The sequence below is a fragment of the Salvelinus namaycush genome, chromosome 13, assembly GCF_016432855.1.
Source record: "Salvelinus namaycush isolate Seneca chromosome 13, SaNama_1.0, whole genome shotgun sequence".
NCBI classification, from domain to species: domain Eukaryota; kingdom Metazoa; phylum Chordata; class Actinopteri; order Salmoniformes; family Salmonidae; genus Salvelinus; species Salvelinus namaycush.
Window position 1 is genome coordinate 3,274,494 of NC_052319.1, and position 27,514 is coordinate 3,302,007.

The 27,514-nt window shown below is 43.4% G+C and overlaps 3 protein-coding genes and 1 long non-coding RNA gene across 4 annotated transcripts; 3 read left to right on the forward strand and 1 right to left on the reverse strand.

Moving 5' to 3' along the window:
* The first annotated feature begins 944 nt into the window (after positions 1–944).
* LOC120057730 (protein transport protein Sec16A-like) lies at positions 945–1,566 on the forward strand. Its single transcript, XM_039006210.1, has 3 exons — positions 945–1,236; positions 1,343–1,399; positions 1,504–1,566. The coding sequence occupies exons 1-3, from the start codon at positions 1,054–1,056 to the stop codon at positions 1,564–1,566; spliced, it is 303 nt and encodes a 100-aa protein (XP_038862138.1). The 5' UTR covers positions 945–1,053.
* A 1,378-nt stretch (positions 1,567–2,944) lies between these two features.
* Positions 2,945–20,431, reverse strand: LOC120058180. Its single transcript, XR_005477987.1, has 3 exons — positions 20,160–20,431; positions 4,020–4,177; positions 2,945–3,014 (listed from the first exon to the last, which is right to left on the reverse strand). It is a non-coding gene; the product is annotated as an uncharacterized LOC120058180 (long non-coding RNA).
* On the forward strand, positions 17,696–19,245 carry LOC120058178. Its single transcript, XM_039006656.1, has 4 exons — positions 17,696–17,784; positions 17,927–18,411; positions 18,520–18,888; positions 19,023–19,245. Exons 1-4 carry the CDS (start codon positions 17,714–17,716, stop codon positions 19,187–19,189), a joined length of 1,092 nt encoding a protein of 363 aa, XP_038862584.1. The 5' UTR covers positions 17,696–17,713; the 3' UTR covers positions 19,190–19,245.
* A 4,312-nt stretch (positions 20,432–24,743) lies between the features above and the next one.
* Positions 24,744–26,727, forward strand: LOC120057731. The gene is made up of 5 exons (XM_039006211.1): positions 24,744–24,832; positions 24,975–25,459; positions 25,568–25,936; positions 26,070–26,247; positions 26,682–26,727. Exons 1-5 carry the CDS (start codon positions 24,762–24,764, stop codon positions 26,725–26,727), a joined length of 1,149 nt encoding a protein of 382 aa, XP_038862139.1. The 5' UTR covers positions 24,744–24,761.
* Positions 26,728–27,514: the final 787 nt, after the last annotated feature.

Consider the following 27,514-nt stretch of genomic DNA (forward strand, 5'->3'; position numbering starts at 1 on the left):
CATCAGGCCTCATCCCTGAAGAGAGGGAGGACATCCTCCTCACAGCCAGTGTCCCTGCACAGAGGGAGGGGATCCTCCAAACAGCCAGTGTCCCTGCACAGAGTGAGGGGATCCTCCAAACAGCCAGTGTCCCTGCACAGAGTGAGGGGATCCTCCAAACAGCCAGTGTCCCTGCACAGAGGGAGCAGATCTTCCTCACAACCAGTGTCCCTGTGAAGATTGGAAACAATCATCCACAACCACCTCCCATCATCCCCATGGTGGCACCACTCTGGAAATGGGATGGTGGAGCGTGTACTCCACCTGTGGATTTCTATTCCAAGAGAAGAGGTCACTTAACCTTACCTAATTAGTAAAGAAATTACCATTGTGATAGCGTGAGAAATAGTTGTGATAGTTTAAATGTATGGCTCATGTGAGTGTATAGCTGTAATACGTTCATGCATTTTCTACATAAAACAGGTTTAGCTACATTTTACTTTTACATTTTAGTCATTTAGCAGACGCTCTTATCCAGAGCGACTTACAGTAGTGAGTGTATACATTTTCATACTCCGATGAATCTCTCCAGGATTTCGCATGGATTTTTTTGATATTAGCTGATAAATATGCTAGATTGTACAGCGACAATTGTGACATTTTGCAGAGCAATATGCAATTGTTTTGTCCAATTTGTTGCAAAAATGCGCTGACAAGGGAAAAAACTGTGTTGACGTGTGACGTGTGGTAATAGGTCAGTTCTATGCGATAATATTGTGATGTGACTATTTTATGCAGAAATAGTTTGGTGATTGGTCAAATTTGCAAGCCCTCACATAATATGCAAGGAATTGTTGATTTTGCAACCAAAACAATGCGATGGCAGAGTCCTGGAGTAACCTCCCAGTAATCCCTGTGACTGCGTGTAGGTTAAGATTGGGTTGTAACAGAGTATAAGAGCGAGACATTCCTACCTGTCATCTAGTAATTGTTCTGTGTGGTGACATGAGCAGAGTGGCCTGACTTTTCCCACTTATTACAGATGTCCGACTTAGATATGTTGAGCATCCTGCTATGATGTCCATCACCAAGCCGGAACACTCCGAGGCCAACCCTCAGTGCCAGACTGGCAGCCGGCCGGTGGCTGAGCCCGAGACCCCTGCTGTTCACAATAACAGTGGAGGCTGGCTCAGCTGGGTCTTTGGGAGTGGAAGAGTTAATAAGGAGGTTCATCTACCTGAGGACAAAGACAGATCTGTAAGCAACTGGTTATTAACACTATATTCTATGTAGAGACAATTGAGTGGATAAAAGAATAAAACATTTGTGGCTTGCTTCACATTGCTAATATCTTCTTCCTCAGATTGTCTGGGATCCAACTCTGCACAGATGGGTTAACAAAACTGAGCCCAAGGCTGAGGTACACACTTAAATTCAATGAAATTAAAAACAGTTTTCAATCATTGTATTTCAACTGTGATAATATTACTAACAATTTGGAAAATGTGTTGATGTGTTTTACAGAACAAGTGTGTACCACCACCTGCTTTAGAATACATGTGGTTTAATCAAGACTGTGTCAGCTGATCATAGATGTCCCTGGTGGTCTCTTGTTAACACCTTTCCCACTACCAGCAGGTCTATGAGGCAGCAGATACCCTACAATGCATTACAATGATGGGACCAACTCAAAGCCTCCAAGCCATGGGCCTGGACTGCTTCCTAGACAGCTCTCTGGCTTGCTCCCTCCTTCACACTTTGACCTCATGGTGTAACAGTATAACTTTAGTACGTCCCCTCGCCCCGACACGGGCGCGAACCAGGGACCCTCTGCACACATCAACAACGGTCGCCCACGAAGCATCGTTACCCATCGCTCCACAAAGGCCACGGCCCTTGCAGAGCAAGGGGCAACACTACTAATAGGTTTCAGAGCAAGTGACGTAACTGATTGAAACGCTACTAGCGCGTACCCGCTAACTAGCTAGCCATTTCACATCCGTTACAATGGCACCAATGGTTGTGCCATCTGACACTCTACCCTACTGAGGTACGACTCTGGAAAATCCTTCCAAATTGTATCCATTCATCATTAACTGAGACTTTATTTTAACATAGCAAATGGCTGAAGTAGCAAGGATGTGAACTATTTTTTATTTTTGTCCAACAGGCCATTTGTCCAGAGTGGATTTGCCATACATAGATTTTTTCAGCATTAAAAATGTATTAAAAGATGATATTTTAATAAAATTTCTCCTTTGTGTCCTCATGTTCACATTAATTTGATGTGTTCTATCATCATTTACAATGCTTATTGCTTCTGCATTGCTTTACGTTACAGACAAGTATATATTATACACATATTTTATTTTAGACATTACAAAAACATTTTTGTGCATTTTGGATTTCCTACATTTACTTACTGTACAGACAAGTATATTTTATACATATTTTTTTTTTTTTCAACTACATTTTCTAATGTATTCCATACACAGAACGAAATATTTTTAGATGCATTTTGAATTCCTAAATGTCAATATTTTTATTTTCTGTGTCACGTGTTTATGCCCATTTATGTACAACCTGTACATGTTACCCTTCCAATGAGTTTATCATATAAACTACAACGCGAAAAGTAGTTTACTTCACTTTTAATCATGTTAGCACAGGTAACAGCCGTTTATAGTCTTTCTTTAGTTTTTCATTCTTACTCTTCCCAATTCACTATATTTCTTTATTTCCCATGGGCTTCACCAGAGTACCCCCTAGTGGCTGGAATACAACTGTATTAGGCCCGTTACAACACCCCTCTGCAAAAACGAAATGTTTGTGAGTTTGGAGGGAGTTATCCTGTTCCGGCTCCCTCTAAGGGTGTGCACCTTAATCTCTTTCGGTGTGTTGCGGGGTTCAGTGGTTTTGGAGGGAGTCTGAAGTTCGATCTCTAGCGATGAGTGTGGGGGCTGTCCCGTGGTGGTGTCCCCCTCCCTCCTAAGGAGGAGCCACTGAGACATGTGATGAGGCCAAGGAAGATCACTCTGCAAGGACGGGATAGGACACATCACAACACTGCTGCTCATTCATATTCAAACACACCTCAGAGTACGGACACAAACATGGACGCCAACCGCCCCACACACACAATGAACTTACCTGTACATATCAGAATCATACATTCGACAGACACCTCTTCCCCCACATGTATTGATCCCCCACCTCATACATGTTGAGTCAATTCCAGATGCTGGAATGGTGCTGGAATGCAGGTGAAGTAGGGCCTAGTATGTAATGATGTGATACCATGTGTCGCCCCATATCCTGTGTTTGTGTTGATGTTTTTTAAATTGTATTTAACTTTTATTTAAACAGGGAGTCACATTGAGATTAAACATCTTTTTTACAAGTCATATTGAACAACTACCAGAGAGAACCTTCTCTACATAGGAATTGCATACCATATTTTTTCCATACATCAAAATAATACTTTATTGTCAATCAGCAATTACTTACCGTACCTAGATAAGGCCTCAACAAGGCCCCAATTAATGGTTGAAAATAACTTATTTCAGTGCCATGAGTTACACTGAGTGTATAAAACATTAAGAACACCTGCTCTTTCCATGACATGCTGACCAGGTGAATCCAGGTCAAAGCTATAATCCCGTATGGATGTCACTAGTTAAATCCACTTAAATCAGTGTAGATAAAGAAGAGGAGACAGGTTTTAAAAAATATTGTAAGGCTTGAGACAATTGAGACATGGATTGTGTATGTGTGCCATTCAGAGGGTGAATGGGCAAGACAAAATATTTACGTGCCTTTCAACGGGATATGGTAGTAGGTGCCAGGGGTACCAGTTTGTGTCAAGAACTGCAACGCTGCTGGTTTTTTTACACTCAACAGTTTCCCGTGTGTATCAAGAACGGTCCACCACTCAAAAGACATACAGCCAACTTGACACAACTGTGGGAAGCATTGGAGTCAACATGGCCCAGCATCCCTGTGAATGTTTTGTACACTCAGTACATTAATACTATTGGTACCGTGTTCTTGCCGTAACCTGTAAAGCTGGAGCAGCCTGCGAGGCAGGGGGAGGTGTAGGTGATGCCGTTGTCTGAACACACAGGGTCCCACTCCCCAGCCAAGCAGGAGCAGTCTCTGTTACACTCTGACAACAGGCTGCCATCGTACACCAGGGGGCCTGGGGGACAGAGAAAATGGCTGGTAATAATGATGTTAAAATAACAGTGGCAAAACAGCCAGGAATCCTGGCTCAGCAACAACCATACTGTATAATCCCACAAGAGGGAGCCCCGGCACGAGCCCATTTTGGCCATGTTCTGTTATAATCTCCACCCGGCACAGCCAGAAGAGGACTGGCCACCCCTCATAGCCTGGTTCCTTCCTAGGTTTTGGACTTTCTAGGGAGTTTTTCCTAGCCACTGTGCTTCTACACCTGCATTGCTTGCTGTTTGGGGTTTTAGGATGAGCTTCTGTACAGCACTTTGAGATATCAGCTGATGTAAGAAGGGCTAAATAAATACATTTGAATTGATTTTGATGTGTGTTTTGGTCTAACTCTCCCTCATATTCCACTGATCAAAACTTTAGTTTTGATCAACCCACCAACCAACCAACCAACCAGATGTCATATTTACCCGTTGTAGGACACGGTCAGACCAGCCACTTGAACGTTGTCACACTTAGTGCCAGACTGCAGAGGGAGGAGGAGGTAGGCTATGAAGGAGGTGACGAAAGACAGCTGGGCTCCAGACACAACGCCAAGCTTATACGTCTTCATCAGTAGACCTCCCAGGAATATCCCCACCGCACCCACAGGCAGGTTCAACTTACCTGGAAAAGTTATACTCACACATATATAGTGCTACCAGTGTGCTGGAGTTTCATTTCCACTCATGTTCCAACAAACCTACAGGGGATGGGAGAGAACAAAAAAAGTGTATTTAATGCCATTCAACATCAATACTGACAGGATGGAACATTTCAGCTGGAGCATGTCCAGGATTCTATGGCTTCGTTGAGACAGGCAGCCCAATTCAGTAATTTTTTGAGTAATTTGTATTTTGACCAATCAGATATGCTCTGAAAATATGAAAATATCTAATGTGATTGTTCAAAAGAGTGGTGGAAAAAACATCATAATTGGGCTGCCTGTCTAAACGCATCCCTTGTCTCTCTGTCTCTGACCCAAACTTCAGTCCTTGCATCGATTACAGAGGGCTGAAAAGGATTATGATCAAGAATCGTTATCCTCTACCCGATGTCCGCCGCCTGGGAGTTGGCCCTAGGAGCCCAATACTTCACCAAACTGGACCTCCGCAACGCTTAAAATCTGGTGAGAATCAGGGAGGGAGATGAGTGGGAAACTGCCTTTAACACCCCTAGTGGTCACTGAGTATTTAGTCATGACCTTCGGAATATCGAACTCACCGGCAGTCTTTCAAGCATTGATCAATGACACTCTTAGGGATTTGTTGAACCGGTTCGTCTTTGTTTACCCTCGACAACATCCTGATCTTCTCCAAAAACCCTTCCGGAACACATACAGCCCTGTCCCACCTCACTCAAGCAGGTTTTTGCAGGAATCCCGAGGCTGACAGGGCATTCATAGAGCTCAAGGGACGTTTCACCTCCGGACCCATCCTCGTTCATCCTGATCCTACTCTTCCCTTTGTGGTAGAGGTGGACGCCTCGGACACCGGAGCTGGTGCGGTCCTTTCACAGTGGAACGAGGAGGACAAGAAACTGCACCCATGCGCCTTTCTCTCCAAGCGGTTCTCGACCAGCGGAAGGCAACTACGATGTAGGCAACCGGGAGCTCATGGCAGTTAAGTGGGCCCTTGAGGGGTGGAGACACTGGTTGGAACCACTGCTTCATCTTCTGGTTTTCTTTGCACCTGGGTCCAACCTTACCACGTCACAGTTATAGCATCTCTCAATACCTTCTCTTAACATGTATGGCCCCAAAACATAATCAAGCAGCTGACCAATTACGCAAGACTTTAGTTCTAAGTTAACTGAGATTAATCAACAACTGGATACATTTCTTTATTTCTAAAGTGAAACTATCCTCCGCATTGGAGTATCTCTACAAGCACAAGTTTAACCAGTATTTCAGTTGTTTTACCGTCCCATGAAGAAGTGTGGCAGGCCTGTGAGGAAGGATCCTACAGCCATGAGGAAACAGCCCATAGCAATGAGCCTAGCAATGAGCATAGCAGCTTTGCCCCCAAAATGGCTGACCACAGCCAGGAACAGCAGGTTACCTGCAAGAAACCACAACACTACAGTAGTCAGGAATCGCAAATTATAAACACTGTTTTTTTTTAAACTAAAAATGGCATATCAGTTTGGATACTAGGCTGCAACAACATAGCATCAAATAAAACAATGTTAGGGGTTAGACAGTAGAGTCATGGACAAATGCCAGTCAATCAATTAATCGGAACAACTATAAAACTGGACAGTATTGAGAGCAGACTCTGATTGAACCACAAAACAAAATGGATCATACTGTAGTCTGTATCTGTTTTTTACTACATGAATTCTCAAGCAACTCAATGTTATTGTTGATACCCATCTCAAAGCTGCCGTCTATGAGTCCGATGAGAGAGCTGGAAAGGTCAAAGTGTCTCTCTGAGTGATGGCACTCTTCATGTAGGTCCCTGACAGAGCTTTGGTGAAGGAGGCGAACCACAGGGCCACGATGAACTGCTGACAAACACAAGAGAGAACATTAGTGTGTGTGTTTGTCCGTGTGTTCCACAAAGAACCCCGTCTTAGTGTATGGTTTCACATGAAAACCACAATGTATTTCACATTCATACAATAGAAACACCTATATATGAAAACATAAATAATTGAATGTTTTTCTATTTACCGCTACCTCTATTGAAAAGTGACAACAATACATTCAGCTTTAAGATAGTGGCACCTCCAGAAAATGGTATCTCTCTCACTGTATACACTAAAAGTCCACCAGACTGAGCATGCTCGGCCAGTTTATCAGCTAGTGAGCACAATTTTACACAAAACCAATAACATGTAAAACCAACTCAGAAATCCATAACAAATGGATTCTTTATAAAAAAATCTCCTAGACAAAATCCAGTACAAGTAAGCTACTCAGTAAACATTGTCTCTGTGACTCGTAAATCGTTTTTTACCTCAGCTAGCATCAAGCTAACATATAATCTGACTCAATGTAAATCACGTTCATCTCTCACTCAGTTCGACACAAAGCCAAAACAAAACCTTTCCTAACGTGATAATATCTTGACAAAGTAGTTAAATAGCATGTTATTACATATTGTTTATATATTTGAACGTTTGGATGTTATTTTACATATCTGTAATAGTAAAAAGAACAGACGCAGTTTACCTCTGTGAAGTTCTGATCATTATTTTGCAGAATGGTGAGCGCTTGGCCAGAACTTAATGTTTCTCCTGCTACAACAGTGCAGCAGCGCCATCTATTGGCCTGATGGACGGCTAACGCTAAAGTATGTAGAAAATACAATTTATATTAATTAAGAAAAATACATAAACAAATTGGGGGGGGGGGGGGGGGGGGGTATAATAAATGGGTGTCTGTTTTTAGTGACTTTGTTTTCAACCCATTACACATGCACAATCGTACATGTGCATTTTAAAGCATTATTAAGAACCTTGAGTGTGGAACTGCAGGGCGTTTGGTGGCCTGCTTGTCAGGGACACAGTTCCTGTTGGCTGGTCAGCTTCGCTCTGTCCTCTGCTGAATCACCCATCCTATCCAGTCAGAAATGCAAAAACCACATGAATTTCACATGTGAACACAGGAAGCGTTCCAAAAACATGTTTTCATGTAATCTTATGTGAAGATAATGTGATAACATGTAAAGCAACATGTGATTACATTAAACTACACATGTGAAAATGTGATCACGTTATGTTCCAAAACATGTTTTCACATGATTTCACATAAAATGTAAGTTGAAATCATGTGGTTTTTCTGTAAGGGCAGGAATATAAGATGCAATTTGATGTTATGTTTGATGTTACATGAACTTGAAAATGCAATGTTCTTTGAGGTTCTTCCATGTTCCTTTCCATGTATTTTCCATTTTACTTTCCCTCAGTCCTTTTCACTTTCCTTGGCAAAATCAAATTAAATCAAATGTATTTATATAGCCCTTCTTACATCAGCTGATATCTCAAAGTGCTGTACAGAAACCCAGCCTAAAACCCCAAACAGCAAGCAATGCAGGTGTAGAAGCACAGTGGCTAGGAAAAACTCCCTAGAAAGGCCAAAACCTAGGAAGAAACATAGAGAGGAACCAGGCTATGAGGGGTGGCCAGTCCTCTTCTGGCTGTGCCGGGTGGAGATTATGACAGAACATGGCCAAGATGTTCAAATGTTCATAAATGACCAGCATGGTCAAATAATAATAATCACAGTAGTTGTCGAGGGTGCAACTGGTCAGCACCTCAGGAGTAAATGTCAGTTGGCTTTTCATAGCCGATCATTGAGAGTATCTCTACCGCTCCTGCTGTCTCTAGAGAGTTGAAAACAGCAGGTCTGGGACAGGTAGCAAATACAGTGAACAGGTCAGGGTTCCATAACCGCAGGCAGAACAGTTGAAACTGGAGCAGCAGCACGGCCAGGTGGACTGGGGACAGCAAGGAGTCATCATGCCAGGTAGTCCTGAGGCATGGTCCTAGGGCTCAGGTCCCCCGAGAGAGAGAAAGAAAGAGAGAGAGAAAGAGAGAATTAGAGAGAGCATACTTAAATTCACACAGGACACTGGAGAAATACTCCAGATATAACAGACTGACCCTAGCCCCCCGACACATAAACTACTGCAGCATAAATACTGGAGGCTGAGACAGGAGGGGTCAGGAGACACTGTTGCCCCATCCGATGATACCCCCGGACAGGGCCAAACAGCCAACCCAGACATGAAGACCACGTCAGTGACTCACCCCCCCTAGGGACGGCATGGAAGAGCACCAGTAAGCCGGTGACTCAGCCCCTGTAATAGGGTTAGAGGCATAGAATCCCAGTGGAAAGAGGGGAACCGGCTAGGTAGGGACAGCAAGGGCGGTTCGTTGCTCCAGTGCCTTTCCGTTCACCTTCACACTCTTGGGCCAGACTACACTCAATCATAGGACCTACTGAAGACATGAGTCTTCAAAAAAGACTTAAAGGTTGAGACCGAGTCTGCGTCTCTCACATGGGTAGGCAGACTATTCCATAAAAATGGAGCTCTATAGGAGAAAGCCCTGCCTCCAGCTGTTTGCTTAGAAATTCTAGGGACAATTAGGAGGCCTGCGTCTTGTGACCGTAGCGTACGTGTAGGTATGTATGGCAGGACCAAATCGGAAAGATAGGTAGGAGCAAGCCCATGTAATGCTATGTAGGTTAGAAGTAAAACCTTGAAATTAGCGCTTGCCTTAACAGGAAGCCAGTGTAGGGAGGCTAGCACTGGAGTAATATGATCAAATTTTGGGGTTCTAGTCAGGATTCTAGCAGCCGTATTTAGCACTAACTGAAGTTTATTTAGTGCTTAAACCAGGTAGCCGGAAAGTAGAGCATTGCAGTAGTCTAACCTAGAAGTAACAAAAGCATGGATTAATTTTTCTGCATCAATTTTGAAAAGAAAATTTCTGATCTTTGCAATGTTACGCAGATGGAAAAAGCTGTCCTTGAAACAATCTTGATACGTTCGTCAAAAGAGAGATCAGCGTCCAGAGTCACGCCGAGGTCCTTCACAGTTTTATTTGAGATGACTGTACAACCATCAAGATTCCTTGTCAGATTCAACAGAAGATCTCTTTGTTTCTTGGGACCTAGAACAAGCATCTCTGTTTTGTCCGAGTTTAAAAGTAGAAAGTTTGCAGCCATCCACTTCCTTCTGTCTGAAACACAGGCTTCCAGCGATGGCAATTTTGGGGCTTCACCATGTTTCATTGAAATGTACAGCTGTGTGTCATCCGCATAGCAGTGAAAGTTAACATTATGTTTTCGAATGACATCCCCAAGAGGTAAAATATATAGTGAAAATAATAGTGGTCCTAAAACGGAACCTTGAGGAACACCGAAATTTACAGTTGATTTGTCAGAGGACAAACCATTCAGAGAGACAAACTGATATCTTTCCGACAGATAAGATCTAAACCAGGCCAGAACTTGTCCGTGTAGACCAATTTGGGTTTCCAATCTCTCCAAAAGAATGTGGCGATCGATGGTATCCAAAGCAGCATTAAGGTCTAGGAGCACGAGGACAGATGCAGAGCCTCGGTCTAACGCTATTAAAAGGTAATTTACCACCTTCACAAGTGCAGTCTCAGTGCTATGATGGGGTCTAAAACCAGACTGAAGCATTTCGTATACATTGTTTGTCTTCAGGAAGGCAGTGAGTTGCTGCACAACAGCTTTTTCTAAAATTTTTGAGAGGAATGGGAGATTCGATATAGGCCGATAGTTTTTTATATTTTCTGGGTCAAGGTTTGGCTTTTTCAAGGGAGGCTTTATTACTGCCACTTTTAGTGAGTTTGGTACACATCCGTTGGATAGAGAGCTGTTTAGTATGTTCAACATAGGAGGGCCAAGCACAGGAAGCAGCTCTTTCAGTAGTTTAGTTGGAATAGGGTCCAGTATGCAGCTTGAGGGTTGAGAGGCCATGATTATTTCCATCATTGTGTCAAGAGATTTAGTACTAAAACACTTGAGTGTCTTTCTTGATCCTAGGTCCTGGCAGAGTTGTGCAGACTCAGGACAACTGAGCTTTGGAGGAATACGCAGATTTAAAGAGGAGACCGTAATTTGCTTTCTAATGATCATGATCTTTTCCTCAAAGAAGTTAATGAATTTATTACTGCTGAAGTGAAAGCCATCCTCTCTTGGGGAATGATGCTTTTTAGTTAGCTTTGCGACAATATCAAATATCAATTTCGGATTGTTCTTATTTTCCTCAATTAGGTTGGAAAAATAGGATGATCGAGCAGCAGTGAGGGCTCTTCGATACTGCACGGTACTGTCTTTCCAAGCTAGTCAGAAGACTTCCAGTTTGGTGTGGCGCCATTTCCGTTTCAATTTTCTGGAAGCTTGCTTCAGAGCTCGTGTATTTTCTGTATACCAGGGAGCTAGTTTCTTATGACAAATGGTTTTAGTTTTTAGGGGTGCAACTAAATCTAGGGTATTGCGCAAGGTTAAATTGAGTTCCTCAGTTAGGTGGTTAACTGATTTTTGTCCACGTCCTTGGGTAGGCAGAGGGTGTCTTGAAGGGCATCAAGGAATCTTTGGGTTGTCTGGGAATTTATAGCACAACTTTGATGCTCCTTGCTCCTATTTGTTGCGATTGCAAATGTAATAAAATGGTGGTCCGATAGTCCAGGATTATGAGGAAAAATATTAAGATCCACAACATTTATTCCATGGGACAAAACTAGGTCCAGAGTATGACTGTGGCAGTGAGTAGGTCCGGAGACATGTTGGACAAAACCCATTGAGTCGATGATGGCTCCGAAAGCCTTTTGGAGTGGGTCTGTGGACTTTTCCATGTGAATATTAAAGTCACCAAAAATTTGAATATTATCTGCTATGACTACAAGGTGGGATAGGAATTCAGGGAACTCAGTGAGGAACGCTGTATATGGCCCAGGAGACCTGTAAATTGTAGCTATGAAAAGTGATTGAGTAGGCTGCATAGATTTCATGACTAGAAGCTCAAAAGACGAAAACATATTTTATTTTTTGTAAATTGAAATTTCCTATCGTAAATGTTAGCAACACCTCCGCCTTTGCGGGATGCGCAGGGGATATGGTCACTAGTGTAACCAGGAGGTGAGGCCTCATTTAACACAGTAAATTCATCAGGTTTAAGCCATGTTTCAGTCAGGCCAATCACATGAAGACTATGATCAGTGATTAGTTCATTGACTATAACTGCCTTGGAAGTGAGGGATCTAACATTAAGTAGCCCTAATTTGAGATGTGAGGTATCACAATCTCTTTCAATAATGGCAGGGATGGAGGATGTCTTTATTCTAGTGAGATTGCTAAGGCGAACACCGCCATGTTTAGTTTTGCCCAACCTAGGTCGAGGCACAGACACAGTCTCAATGGGGATAGCTGAGCTGACTACACTGACTGTGCTAGTGGCAGACTCCACTAAGCTGCCTGGCCTGCACCCTATTTCATTGTGGAGCCAAGGGAGTTCGAGCCCTGTCTATGTTCGTAGATAAGATGAGAGCACCCCTCCAGCTAGGATGGAGTCAGTCACTCCTCAACAGGCCAGGCTGGGTCCTGTTTGTGTGTGAGTCCCAGAAAGAGGGCCAAATACCTACAAATTCTATCTTTTGGGAGGGGCAGAAAACAGTTTTCAACCAGCGATTGAGTTGTGAGACTTTGCTGTAGAGCTCATCACTCCCCCTAACTGGGAGGGGGCCAGAGACAATTACTCGATGCCGCACATCTTTCTAGCTGATTTACACGCTGAAGCTATGTTGCGCTTGGTGACCTCTGACTCTTTCATCCTAACATCGTTGGTGCCAACGTGGATAACAATATCCCTATACTCTCTACACTCGCCAGTTTTAGCATTAGCCAGCACCATCTTCAGATTAGCCTTAACGTCGGTAGCCCTGCCCCCTGGTTAACAGTGTATGATCGTTGGATGATTCATTTTAAGTCTAATACTACGGGTAATGGAGTCGCCAATGATTAGGGTTTTCAATTTGTCAGAGCTAATGCTGGGAGCCTTCGGCGTCTCAGACCCTGTAACGGGAGGAGTAGAGACCAGAGAAGGCTCGGCCTCAGACTCCGACTCGCTGCTTAATGAGGAGAACCGGTTGAAAGTTTCTGTTGGCTGAATGAGCGACACCGGTTGAGCATTCCTACAGCATTTCCCTCCAGAAGCCATGAGAAAGTTGTCCGGCTGTGGGGCCGAGGGGATTTATACTACTATCTGTACTACTGGTGGCACAGACGTTGTTTCATCCTTTCACACACTGAAAATACCCTTGCCTAACGATTGCGTCTGAAGCTGGGCTTGCAGCACAGCTATCCTCGCCGTAAGGCGATCGTTCTCCTGTATATTATGAGTACAGCGACTGCAATTAGAAGACATCATGTTAATATTACTACTTAGCTTCGGCTGTTGGAGGTCCTGACGAACCATGTCCAGATAAAACATCCGGAGTGAAAAAGTTGAATGAAAAAAAAGTTGACTGAGGGAAAAACTAAAAATATAAACGGAAATTAAAAAGTAAAAACCGTAAAGTTGTCAGGTAGCAAAGTAAGGTTAGCAACAAAACGCACAGCAGCACGTAAACAAGTCTGCAAGTTGTGACCGGATATGTCACAAAACTAGCTCTGTCTAAGTCAAGACTTATTCAGAGCCACCATGAATTGAAAGCAGCGTCTGACGGATTTTAAACCATTCAACAATATAATGAAGAGTATACCCAACTAAACACCCTGGATTCTTTACACACACATTGAAAGGAAAAAATCTCAAATTTGGACTCATCAGACCAAAGGACAGATTTTCACCAGTCTATGGTCCATTGCTTGTGTTTCTTGGACCAAGCAAGTCTCTTCTTATTATTGGTGTCCGTCCTTTAGTAGTGGTTTCAATTGAGCAATTCGACCATGAAGGCCTGATTCACGCAGTCTCCTCTGAACAATGCATGTTGAAATGTGTGTGTTTCTTGAACTCTGTGAAGCATTTATTTGGGCTCCAATCTGAGGTCCAGTTAACTCTACTGAACTTATCCTCTGCAGCAGAGCTTACTCTGGGTCTTCCTTTCCTGTGGCAGTCCTCATGAGAGCCAGTTTCATCATAGCGCTTCATGGTTTTTGCGACTGCACTAGAAGAAACTTTCAAAGTTCTTGAAATTTTCCATATTGACTGACCATGTCTTAAGTAACGATGGACTGTTGTTTTTCTTTGCTTATTTGAGCTGTTCTTGGCATAATATGGACTTGGTCTTTTACCAAATAGGGCTATCTTCTGTTAACCATCCCTACCTTCTCACAACACAACCTATTGGCTCAAACGCTTTAAGAAGGAAAGAAATTCCAAAAATTAACTTTTAAGAAGGTACACCTGTTAATTGAAATGCATTCCAGGTGACTACCTCATGAAAAGGTTTGAGAGAATGCCAAGAGTGTGCAAAGCGGTCATCAAGGAAAAGGATGGCTACTTCGAAGAATCTCAAATATAAAATATATTTTGATTTGTTTATCACGTTTTTGCTTACTACATGATTCCAATTGTGCTATTTCATAGTTTTGATATGTTCACTATTGTAACGACCCTGGGTTTATAAGCGCGGAAATCGACTCTGCCGCTTGAGCATGCTTTTGCGGCACAGTCGATAGCGCGCCGGACCTCGGGCTAGGAGGTCGAGGGTTCGAGACTTGCTCCCTGCTGTTTCATTACATTGGTGTCAGAAGTGATCGGACCTTGCATCCACGACAGTGCGTGTGCTTGGCCGGTGAGCGCGTTCCTGTAAGACGTAGAGTCGCAAGCTAGCGCGAGGACGCGCTCTATGAAAGGAGAGAGTAGTGTAACAACCCTGGGTTTATAAGCGCGGAAATCGACTCAGCCGCACGAGCATGCTTTTGCGGCACAGTCGATAGCGCGCCGGACCTCGGGCTAGAAGGTCGAGGGTTCGAGACCTGCTCCGTGCTGTTTCATTACACTGGTGTCGGAAGTGATCGGACCTCGCATCCACGACAGTGCGTGTGCTTGGCCGGTGAGCGCGTTCCTGTAAGACGTAAAGTCGCAAGCTAGCGCGAGGACGCGCTCTTTGAAAGGAGGGAGTAGTGTAACGACCCTGTGTTTATAAGCGCGGAAATCGACTCTGCCGCTTGAGCATGCTTTTGCGGCACAGTCGATAGCGCGCCGGACCTCGGGCTAGGAGGTCGAGGGTTCGAGACTTGCTCCCTGCCTGTTTCATTACACTATTATTCTAAAATGTAAAAAGGTGAAAAAATAAAGAAAAACCCTTAAATTAGTAGGTGTGTCCAGACTTTTGACTGGTACTGTATATATTGTGATATTGCAAATATGGTACAATCCAGGGGTGCAATGCTCTTGGAGACTTACCCAGAAAGACTCACAGCTTTAATCGCTGCCAAAGGTGATTCTAACATGTATTGTGAATAGTTATGTAAATGAGATATTTCTGTATTTCATTTTCAATACATTTGAGAAAAAATGAATAAACATATTTTCACTTTGTCATTATGGGGTATTGTCTGTAGCTGGGTGAGATGATAAAAAACTATAATTTAATCAATTTGGAATTCAGGCTGTAAGAAAACAAAATGAGGAATAAGTTAAGGGGTATGAACACTTTCTGAAGGCACTGTATATCTGCAAGAAAGTGATAAATGAGCGACTCTTTGAAAGGGGGTCATATAAACATTGCTTTATTTAAAATAAAAATAGCTATCATGCTATAATCGGCATAGTTTCTCAGACCAAATCTTCATTCTGGTTTAAACAAAGCAATCTGATCATACTCCAGTAAAATACACGCAACAGGGAATGCAAAAAAAAAATGGCTTCTGCAAAGCACATATACATTGTCCAATCAACATCCACACATTGATTTCATTCTTCGGGTCTTTATTCAAACACAAACACACTTGGAATAAAATGCTCTTTTAGTGTCTTGTTGCAGGTTGTGCAATGTTCAAAAGTGTGTGAGAGATTAGCATTAATGTGTGTGTATGTGTGTGGGGTCAAGTTTGGACGGTCGTACCGATGCAAATAGCCAAGATTGTATATTTCAGGACCATGGACAGCAGCAATATCGGCATAGCGATATCTGTCATCCAGGCCCACATGACAGTAGACAGCGGCCATCTCATGTGAAGTTGGCACTGGGGAAATTCCATGTAATGAGAAACGAGGCCTAGGAGGCAAAAAGACTGAAGGAGAAGACTCCCACAGGAACTCTATGCTAAACTGTTCTGCCACATTAATTTAAAATGTTACATCTTTCGATTTGTAAATAATAGGGAATACATCTGTACAGCTTTAGTGTGTCTGTGCATCATAGGTACAACTGTAAGCAATTCCGTTCTCAAATGTCTGTTTAATGTGAGAAACAAAATGAAAAACACCTGTTAGACCATTACAATGCGGACTGTCATGCATTTTTACTATTACCAACAAGACAACGAAGTGATACGTGCCATGGAGACTTATAACGGATACTTTCCTAACACCAAAAGTTGCCACGCTGAGCGATATTGTTTACTACACTATTATGCATACAATCCAAGTCATACGTTTATTGTCATTCATACTCTTATTTCTAACCGAATATCTTTGCAAACGTGTTCATTGGGTCAATTCAGATCTCGGAAATATTGGAATAATGTGCTTAAGGGGACTGACACTCAAGGCGCACAACAGGATAACACAACAACCACATTTTCAATTGACAATCATTGCTTTAAATGGATTTGGTTGATTGTTTATATATGCCTATACAAATCTATGTATTTAACTTGTAAACCAAGGTTGGATTAGTAGGTCTAAGCAACATGCACCTGGATAATCGCGTCATGAATCGGGACGGGCTCCTACGTCCTCATAGACACATTATGACATAATAAAGAGCTTCATCTTTCACGAAATAAAGACATAGAAGCATACCCATTTATACAGGTTCTACACATTCCATTTCTCCATGGCAATAGAATGTAGACATTCTATTTTGCGCCAAACATCGCCTACAACTCAATTCTAAGTGCAGCATATTGGACGACTCCACAGTCATTGATCATTCGCGACTTTAAGTCATTCCTGTTATCTCTAGAGCATCCCGTATATCTATAGCGCTGCATTTCTTCCCCATCTTACCATGGATAGGGTTTTGTGCATTCCGGAGTTCACTTATGGTCCCACAAAGGTAATCTTTGGACAAATTCATTTTAGCATACTGTAAATGCCTGTGCATAATGTGCATAACAAAGCATCATTATTTTCATTATCTTCAAAGGAATTCTGTAGAAGCAGCCTTTATTTCCAGACTCTGCAGGCCTGCTGGGAGGAAACATATTACAATAAACAGGTAAGATTCATCCCACAAAAACATAAACAACAGAAAGACAGTTTAGAGAAGTTGGTCATAAGAGTTCTTAATATCACTTGCAAATTGTGACGCATGAGCAGTTGTGAAATGTTGCGAGAGGCCCTTCTGAAAGCACATGATATGGTATTTCGTGGCACGGTCTCACACCTTACCTCATCTTGCAGAAGAAGCTCATGGTCCACTATCTGCTGCTCCAGAGTCAAGGCCAGGTCCCGCCCCATGTCACCACGGAGCACATGAGCAACTGGCTGGTGTCTCAGAGCAAAAAATCCCTTAGGGAGAGGTGAGTACCACGTCAGCACTCACCTTCACTGCCATTCCCTGCCACCAGCAGCACTCCAGGAGGTGTGGGTAAAATAAACAACAGAAAAATCAGAAGCCAGGAAAGTTGAATTGCTCTGTATTTTATTTGAAGGGTGTGGAAGGAAACCCTGGGGGAGGGAAACGACCTCGCTCGGCTGGTAAGAGAATGAGAGTTAGAGACATACTACAAGTCAGTGAGCTCTTTACTAGCATTTCAACAACGAGTTAGCACAGCAGAATAGATATGTTGTGAAATTACACTAAAGGGACTTCCTGTTTCATACTGCAGGCCTGGGAAGTAAACACTTGCCTAAAAATGATGGACATAGAGCACGAGGCTTTCTGCAAGCTCCGCCGCTCCATGCACTCCACCTCGCCAGCTGACATGTTAGTTCCATGTACTGCCCTGCATATGACTTGATCCATTTATCTACACATCTGGAACTACGCAGAAGCAGACTAAGACAGTGTTCTCTGTGAGCACATTGCACATCGTTTAGCTTAGTCTTCTCCTTTTTGTTGATTTTAGCGATCCTAAAGTCCACAGCATCGTGGAGAGAGCTGTGAGGAGCATTCTGGGCGAGCAGTCCAATGAGCCCCGTAGCAACCTGCTCAGCCCATCTCAGGTGGTGATGGAGGTGGTGCCCAGGCTTCTCCTGGCCCTGTGGCTTCAGCCTGAGGAAGGCCATTCAGAGCACCCAATCCTAATAAGCGGAATGGCCGTGGGTATGGTGGCGGCCGTAGTGGAGAAGCTCTCCTGCATGCTAAAGGACCCTTCCCCTCACATCCCTTTCTCCCGGGCTGCTGCTTTTGACTCTGTGCGGTCGATCCTCGGGAGAATCAGTCAGTCCTTCTCCACGGATGACCTCCAGAGCCCTTTTTATATGAGCTCGGTCTGTGCCTTTGTGGTGGACGAGGTGCAGAGCTGCTTCCAGGCCCCTGCAGCCACCCTACCAGTCCCCCCTGTCCTCACGGTGGCCGTCTCCACCACACTACCAGCTGACATCCAAACAGGTGAGTAGCAATGATAGAGAGCACTCTGACAGATGCCTGTTGTGATGACATCTTGTTGCCTTGTAATAGCAGAGCTCATCAGGATTGTTGTTGTCACCCATAACACAGACCCGGCTTCATCCCACCTGGAGGTTGTGGACACCACCGTTAACACAGAGGCAGACCAGGCTTCTTCTCACCTGGAGGTTGTGGACATCACCCCTAAGACAGAGGCAGACCCAGCTTCTTCCCACCTGGAGTTTGTGTACATCACCCCAAAGACAGAGGCAGACCCGGCTTGTTCCCAGCTGGAGGTTGTGGACATCACCCCAAAAACAGAGGCAGACCCGGCTTCTTCCCACCTGGAGGTTGTGGACATCACCCCTAATACAGAGGCAGAGCCCATCTCTTCCCTCTTGGAGGTTGTGGACGTCACACCTGAAGAAAGGACTCTCACGATGGCTGTCTTCGCCACTCTGCCAGCTGACATCCAAGCAGGTGAGTAACACTTAGAGAGCACTCTGACAGGTGCCGTTTGTCATGACATCTTAGCAGAACCTTTCAACTGGCCAGTGTTTAGAACCTACGGTTTGCATTTGTTTACATTCTGTTCCTCTTTTTTCCCTTTCCAGAGGATGTTGCTGTGGTCATCCCGGATGTCACCCCACACGTCACCAAGGACGTGACACAGGATGTTCCATGCAGAGCTAGGAAAAGGGCAGTCCGGCGATTATTTTGCAGGCTTTGGAGGGCAGTGTGCTGCTGCGCCTGCCACAAGGAAGAGGAGGAACAATATTAATTATTCATCGGGCCTTCAGAAATGGGATTGAACCATAGACCATTAAATTATTTGCATTATGATTGGATTCAATTCTGCTTTTCTTCTGTTTACTACTTAATATCAGAACATTTCTATAAACTTTCACTTTGCCAGTGTGGAGTAGGTTGTGTAAATAAGTGGGAAACATCTCAATTTTAATGCTTTTAAAAATTTACTTTGTACATTTAAGAAAAATGTATTATTTGACAACAAAAAAACAGAGGGCGCTCAACCAACGTTGAGTTGAGGTGCAACCAAAAATTTGAATCATCATAGAAAAGGAAAAAGCGCAACTCTTGCTCACTATTAAAAAAAAGCATTGTTTTATTCAGGCAAGGTTAAAAGATTAACGTTTCGGCCTAGTTTATGACCAAATGCAAGTTGTGTTTGCCCAGTAAAAAGGTAAAAAGTTGTGTTTGCCCAGGGTGAATCTGGGTGAACCCAGATTCACCCTGGTTCTTGAGGGTTGAAGACAGTGAACATGGCCCAGCATCCCTGTGAATGTTTTGTACACTCAGTACATTAATACTATTGGTACCGTGTTCTTGCCGTAACCTGTAAAGCTGGAGCAGCCTGTGAGGCAGGGGGAGGTGTAGGTGATGCCGTTGTCTGAACACACAGGGTCCCACTCCCCAGCCAAGCAGGAGTAGTCTCTGTTACACTCTGACAACAGGCTGCCATCGTACATCAGGGAACCTGGGGAACAGAGAAAATGGCTGGTAATAATGATGTTAAAATAATTGTTGCTGAACTATCATTGACATAGGCACAGTGACAAAACAGCCAGGAATCCTGGCTCAGCAACAACCATACTGTATATTCCCATAAGAGGGAGCACCGGCACAAGCCCATGTGTGTTTTGGTCTAATTTTCCCTCATATTCCACTGATCAAAACTTTTGTTTTTAATCAACCCACCAACCAACCAACCAATCAGATGTCATATTTACCCGTTGTAGGACACGGTCAGACCAGCCACCTGAACGTTGTCACACTTAGTGCCAGACTGCAGACGGAGGAGGTAGGCCATGAAGGAGGTGACGAAAAACAGCTGGGCTCCAGACACAACGCCAAGCTTATACCTCTTCATCAGTAGACCTCCCAGGAATATCCCCACTGCACCCACAGGCAGGTTCAACTCACCTGGAAAAGTTATACTCACACATCTATAGTGCTACCAGTGTGCTGGAGTTTCATTTCCACTCATGTTCAACAAACCTACAGGGGATGGGAGAGAACAAAAAAGTGTATTTAATGCCATTCAACATCAATACTGACAGGATGCAACATTTCAGCTGGATCATGTCCAGGTTTCTATGGCTTCGTTAAGACAGGCAGCCCAATTCAGTAATTTTTTTGAGTAATTTGTATTTTGACCAATCAGATATGCTCTGAAAAAGAGCTGATACGAAAATATCTAATGTGATTGTTCAGAAGACCTGCCTGTCTAAACGCATCCCTTGTCTCTCTGTCTCTGACCCAAACTTCAGTCCTTGCATCGATTACAGAGGACTGAAAAGGATTAGGATCAAGAACCGTTACCCCCTACCCGATGTCCGCCACCTTGGAGTTGGCCCTAGGAGCCCAATACTTCACCAAACTGGACCTTAAAATCTGGTGAGAATCAGGGAGGGAGATGAGTGGAAAACTGCCTTTAACACCCCTAGTCGTCACTGAGTATTTAGTCATGACCTTCGGAATATCGAACTCAACGGCAGTCTTTCAAGCATTGATCAATGCCACTCTTAGGGATATGTTGAACCGGTTCGTCTTTGTTTACCTCGACGACATCCTGATTAGATGTCGACCGATTAATCGGAATGGCCATTTTTTTTTTTACACCTTTATTTAATCTTTATTTAACTAGGCAAGTCAGTTAAGAACACAATGACGGCCTAGGAACGGGGCAGAATGACAGATCTTTAACCTTGTCAGCTCGGGGGATCCAATCTTGCATAGATTACATTGCACTCCACGAGGAGCCTGCCTGTTAGCGAATGCAGTAAGCTAAGGTAAGTTGCTAGCTAGCATTAAACTTATCTTATAAAAAACAATCAATCAATGACTGTCATTGCTCCAATGTGTACTTAACCATAAACATCAATGCCTTTCTTAAAATCAATACACAAGTATATATTTTTAAACCTGCATATTTAGCTAAAAGAAATCCAGGTTAGCAGGCAATATTAACCAGGTGAAATTGTGTCATTTCTCTTGCGTTCATTGCACGCAGAGTCAGGGTATATGCAACAGTTTGGGCCGCCTGGCTCTTTGCGAACTAATTTGCCAGAACTTTACGTAATTATGACATAACATTGAAGGTTGCGCAATGTAATAGGAATATTTAGACTCATGGATGCCACCCGTTAGATGAAATACGGAACGGAATAAACGTTTTGTTTTCGAGGTGATAGTTTCCGGATTAGTCAAAGGTATATGGTTTAGAGAGAAATAGTCGACGCGTTATAATTCCTGTAATAACTTGCGGCTGAATTTGAAAGGGGTTCCTTCGTTATTTTACCGTTCATGTCTTCCATAGAGAATGTCTTGATCTACTTCAAATAAGGTCTGTGTTTCGTGCAGGCTTAAACCGCCTCGACGTTTTGATACCCGTGTAAATCTCACTAGGATAAGGTAACGTTTGTCAACATATTTTCATAAATACACTCTACAATTTTTTTAATCTTCGCTTATATTTAGCCAATATTGATCAGAGTTACCTTGTCCTATGGATATCTACAGTTATAAAATTGAAACGGTGATGTAAGCCTACACGTAACACAGACCTTATTTTAAGTGAATCTAAAAATATCCTATGGAATAAATGAAGGAACCGCTTTTCAGATTTTGCTAGGTGTCATGGGAATTATGACTCGCACTTCGGTTGTCAATTCTTACCATGCCCATTATTAAAATAAGATTTCCTGCATATAGAAATTAAAGTTTTTGTTTTCAACATTCATCACAGGTAACTTTGTGAATTGTGAATAGTTATGTAAATGAGATATTTCTGTATTTCATTTTCAATACATTTGAGAAAAAATGAATAAACATATTTTCACTTTGTCATTATGGGGTATTGTCTGTAGCTGGGTGAGATGATAAAAAACTATAATTTAATCAATTTGGAATTCAGGCTGTAAGAAAACAAAATGAGGAATAAGTTAAGGGGTATGAACACTTTCTGAAGGCACTGTATATCTGCAAGAAAGTGATAAATGAGCGACTCTTTGAAAGGGGGTCATATAAACATTGCTTTATTTAAAATAAAAATAGCTATCATGCTATAATCGGCATAGTTTCTCAGACCAAATCTTCATTCTGGTTTAAACAAAGCAATCTGATCATACTCCAGTAAAATACACGCAACAGGGAATGCAAAAAAAAAATGGCTTCTGCAAAGCACATATACATTGTCCAATCAACATCCACACATTGATTTCATTCTTCGGGTCTTTATTCAAACACAAACACACTTGGAATAAAATGCTCTTTTAGTGTCTTGTTGCAGGTTGTGCAATGTTCAAAAGTGTGTGAGAGATTAGCATTAATGTGTGTGTATGTGTGTGGGGTCAAGTTTGGACGGTCGTACCGATGCAAATAGCCAAGATTGTATATTTCAGGACCATGGACAGCAGCAATATCGGCATAGCGATATCTGTCATCCAGGCCCACATGACAGTAGACAGCGGCCATCTCATGTGAAGTTGGCACTGGGGAAATTCCATGTAATGAGAAACGAGGCCTAGGAGGCAAAAAGACTGAAGGAGAAGACTCCCACAGGAACTCTATGCTAAACTGTTCTGCCACATTAATTTAAAATGTTACATCTTTCGATTTGTAAATAATAGGGAATACATCTGTACAGCTTTAGTGTGTCTGTGCATCATAGGTACAACTGTAAGCAATTCCGTTCTCAAATGTCTGTTTAATGTGAGAAACAAAATGAAAAACACCTGTTAGACCATTACAATGCGGACTGTCATGCATTTTTACTATTACCAACAAGACAACGAAGTGATACGTGCCATGGAGACTTATAACGGATACTTTCCTAACACCAAAAGTTGCCACGTTGAGCGATATTGTTTACTACACTATTATGCATACAATCCAAGTCATACGTTTATTGTCATTCATACTCTTATTTCTAACCGAATATCTTTGCAAACGTGTTCATTGGGTCAATTCAGATCTCGGAAATATTGGAATAATGTGCTTAAGGGGACTGACACTCAAGGCGCACAACAGGATAACACAACAACCACATTTTCAATTGACAATCATTGCTTTAAATGGATTTGGTTGATTGTTTATATATGCCTATACAAATCTATGTATTTAACTTGTAAACCAAGGTTGGATTAGTAGGTCTAAGCAACATGCACCTGGATAATCGCGTCATGAATCGGGACGGGCTCCTACGTCCTCATATACACATTAGGACATAATAAAGAGCTTAATCTTTCACGAAATAAAGACATAGAAGCATACCCATTTATACAGGTTCTACACATTCCATTTCTCCATGGCAATAGAATGTAGACATTCTATTTTGCGCCAAACATCGCCTACAACTCAATTCTAAGTGCAGCATATTGGACGACTCCACAGTCATTGATCATTCGCGACTTTAAGTCATTCCTGTTATCTCTAGAGCATCCCGTATATCTATAGCGCTGCATTTCTTCCCCATCTTACCATGGATAGGGTTTTGTGCATTCCGGAGTTCACTTATGGTCCCACAAAGGTAATCTTTGGACAAATTCATTTTAGCATACTGTAAATGCCTGTGCATAATGTGCATAACAAAGCATCATTATTTTCATTATCTTCAAAGGAATTCTGTAGAAGCAGCCTTTATTTCCAGACTCTGCAGGCCTGCTGGGAGGAAACATATTACAATAAACAGGTAAGATTCATCCCACAAAAACATAAACAACAGAAAGACAGTTTAGAGAAGTTGGTCATAAGAGTTCTTAATATCACTTGCAAATTGTGACGCATGAGCAGTTGTGAAATGTTGCGAGAGGCCCTTCTGAAAGCACATGATATGGTATTTCGTGGCACGGTCTCACACCTTACCTCATCTTGCAGAAGAAGCTCATGGTCCACTATCTGCTGCTCCAGAGTCAAGGCCAGGTCCCGCTCCATGTCACCACGGAGCACATGAGCAACTGGCTGGTGTCTCAGAGCAAAAAATCCCTTAGGGAGAGGTGAGTACCACGTCAGCACTCACCTTCACTGCCATTCCCTGCCACCAGCAGCACTCCAGGAGGTGTGGGTAAAATAAACAACAGAAAAATCAGAAGCCAGGAAAGTTGAATTGCTCTGTATTTTATTTGAAGGGTGTGGAAGGAAACCCTGGGGGAGGGAAACGACCTCGCTCGGCTGGTAAGAGAATGAGAGTTAGAGACATACTACAAGTCAGTGAGCTCTTTACTAGCATTTCAACAACGAGTTAGCACAGCAGAATAGATATGTTGTGAAATTACACTAAAGGGACTTCCTGTTTCATACTGCAGGCCTGGGAAGTAAACACTTGCCTAAAAATGATGGACATAGAGCACGAGGCTTTCTGCAAGCTCCGCCGCTCCATGCACTCCACCTCGCCAGCTGACATGTTAGTTCCATGTACTGCCCTGCATATGACTTGATCCATTTATCTACACATCTGGAACTACGCAGAAGCAGACTAAGACAGTGTTCTCTGTGAGCACATTGCACATCGTTTAGCTTAGTCTTCTCCTTTTTGTTGATTTCAGCGATCCTAAAGTCCACAGCATCGTGGAGAGAGCTGTGAGGAGCATTCTGGGCGAGCAGTCCAATGAGCCCCGTAGCAACCTGCTCAGCCCATCTCAGGTGGTGATGGAGGTGGTGCCCAGGCTTCTCCTGGCCCTGTGGCTTCAGCCTGAGGAAGGCCATTCAGAGCACCCAATCCTAATAAGCGGGATGGCCGTGGGTATGGTGGCGGCCGTAGTGGAGAAGCTCTCCTGCATGCTAAAGGACCCTTCCCCTCACATCCCTTTCTCCCGGGCTGCTGCTTTTGACTCTGTGCGGTCGATCCTCGGGAGAATCAGTCAGTCCTTCTCCACGGATGACCTCCAGAGCCCTTTTTATATGAGCTCGGTCTGTGCCTTTGTGGTGGACGAGGTGCAGAGCTGCTTCCAGCCCCCTGCAGCCACCCTACCAGTCCCCCCTGTCCTCACGGTGGCCGTCTCCACCACACTACCAGCTGACATCCAAACAGGTGAGTAGCAATGATAGAGAGCACTCTGACAGATGCCTGTTGTGATGACATCTTGTTGCCTTGTAATAGCAGAGCTCATCAGGATTGTTGTTGTCACCCATAACACAGACCCGGCTTCATCCCACCTGGAGGTTGTGGACACCACCGTTAACACAGAGGCAGACCAGGCTTCTTCTCACCTGGAGGTTGTGGACATCACCCCTAAGACAGAGGCAGACCCAGCTTCTTCCCACCTGGAGTTTGTGTACATCACCCCAAAGACAGAGGCAGACCCGGCTTGTTCCCAGCTGGAGGTTGTGGACATCACCCCAAAAACTGAGGCAGACCCGGCTTGTTCCCACCTGGAGGTTGTGGACATCACCACTAACACAGAGGCAGAGCCCATCTCTTCCCTCTTGGAGGTTGTGGACGTCACACCTGAAGAAAGGACTCTCACGATGGCTGTCTTTGCCACTCTGCCAGCTGACATCCAAGCAGGTGAGTAACACTTAGAGAGCACTCTGACAGGTGCCGTTTGTCATGACATCTTAGCAGAACCTTTCAACTGGCCAGTGTTTAGAACCTACGGTTTGCATTTTTTACATTCTGTTCCTCTTTTTTCCCTTTCCAGAGGATGTTGCTGTGGTCATCCCGGATGTCACCCCACACGTCACCAAGGACGTGACACAGGATGTTCCATGCAGAGCTAGGAAAAGGGCAGTCCGGCGATTATTTTGCAGGCTTTGGAAGGCAGTGTGCTACTGCGCCTGCCACAAGGAAGAGGAGGAACAATATGAATTATTCATCGGGCCTTCAGAAATGGGATTGAACCATAGACCATTAAATTATTTGCATTATGATTGGATTCAATTCTGCTTTTCTTCTGTTTACTACTTAATATCAGAACATTTCTATAAACTTTCACTTTGCAAGTGTGGAGTAGGTTGTGTAAATAAGTGGGAAACATCCCAATTTTAATGCTTTTAAAAATTTACTTTGTACATTTAAGAAAAATGTATTATTTGACAACAAAAAAACAGAGGGCGCTCAACCAACGTTGAGTTGAGGTGCAACCAAAAATTTGAATCATCATAGAAAAGGAAAAAGCGCAACTCTTGCTCACTATTAAAAAAAAGCATTGTTTTATTCAGGCAAGGTTAAAAGATTAACGTTTCGGCCTAGTTTATGACCAAATGCAAGTTGTGTTTGCCCAGTAAAAAGGTAAAAAGTTGTGTTTGCCCAGGGTGAATCTGGGTGAACCCAGATTCACCCTGGTTCTTGAGGGTTGAAGACAGTGAACATGGCCCAGCATCCCTGTGAATGTTTTGTACACTCAGTACATTAATACTATTGGTACCGTGTTCTTGCCGTAACCTGTAAAGCTGGAGCAGCCTGTGAGGCAGGGGGAGGTGTAGGTGATGCCGTTGTCTGAACACACAGGGTCCCACTCCCCAGCCAAGCAGGAGTAGTCTCTGTTACACTCTGACAACAGGCTGCCATCGTACATCAGGGAACCTGGGGAACAGAGAAAATGGCTGGTAATAATGATGTTAAAATAATTGTTGCTGAACTATCATTGACATAGGCACAGTGACAAAACAGCCAGGAATCCTGGCTCAGCAACAACCATACTGTATATTCCCATAAGAGGGAGCACCGGCACAAGCCCATGTGTGTTTTGGTCTAATTTTCCCTCATATTCCACTGATCAAAACTTTTGTTTTTAATCAACCCACCAACCAACCAACCAATCAGATGTCATATTTACCCGTTGTAGGACACGGTCAGACCAGCCACCTGAACGTTGTCACACTTAGTGCCAGACTGCAGACGGAGGAGGTAGGCCATGAAGGAGGTGACGAAAAACAGCTGGGCTCCAGACACAACGCCAAGCTTATACCTCTTCATCAGTAGACCTCCCAGGAATATCCCCACTGCACCCACAGGCAGGTTCAACTCACCTGGAAAAGTTATACTCACACATCTATAGTGCTACCAGTGTGCTGGAGTTTCATTTCCACTCATGTTCAACAAACCTACAGGGGATGGGAGAGAACAAAAAAGTGTATTTAATGC

Coding starts and splice junctions, on each gene's coding strand:
- LOC120057731 (XM_039006211.1), top strand. CDS start 24,762: ATGATGGACATAGAGCACGAGGCTTTCTGCAAGCTCCGCCGCTCCATG. Junction 25,460..25,567: donor ACCAGCTGACATCCAAACAG/GTGAGTAGCAAT, acceptor CCCATAACACAG/ACCCGGCTTCATCCCACCTG. Junction 26,248..26,681: donor CAATATGAATTATTCATCGG/GCCTTCAGAAAT, acceptor GTGTTTGCCCAG/GGTGAATCTGGGTGAACCCA.
- LOC120058178 (XM_039006656.1), top strand. CDS start 17,714: ATGATGGACATAGAGCACGAGGCTTTCTGCAAGCTCCGCCGCTCCATG. Junction 17,785..17,926: donor TCCACCTCGCCAGCTGACAT/GTTAGTTCCATG, acceptor TGTTGATTTTAG/CGATCCTAAAGTCCACAGCA. Junction 18,889..19,022: donor GCCAGCTGACATCCAAGCAG/GTGAGTAACACT, acceptor TTCCCTTTCCAG/AGGATGTTGCTGTGGTCATC.
- LOC120057730 (XM_039006210.1), top strand. CDS start 1,054: ATGATGTCCATCACCAAGCCGGAACACTCCGAGGCCAACCCTCAGTGC. Junction 1,237..1,342: donor CTGAGGACAAAGACAGATCT/GTAAGCAACTGG, acceptor CTTCTTCCTCAG/ATTGTCTGGGATCCAACTCT. Junction 1,400..1,503: donor AAACTGAGCCCAAGGCTGAG/GTACACACTTAA, acceptor TGTGTTTTACAG/AACAAGTGTGTACCACCACC.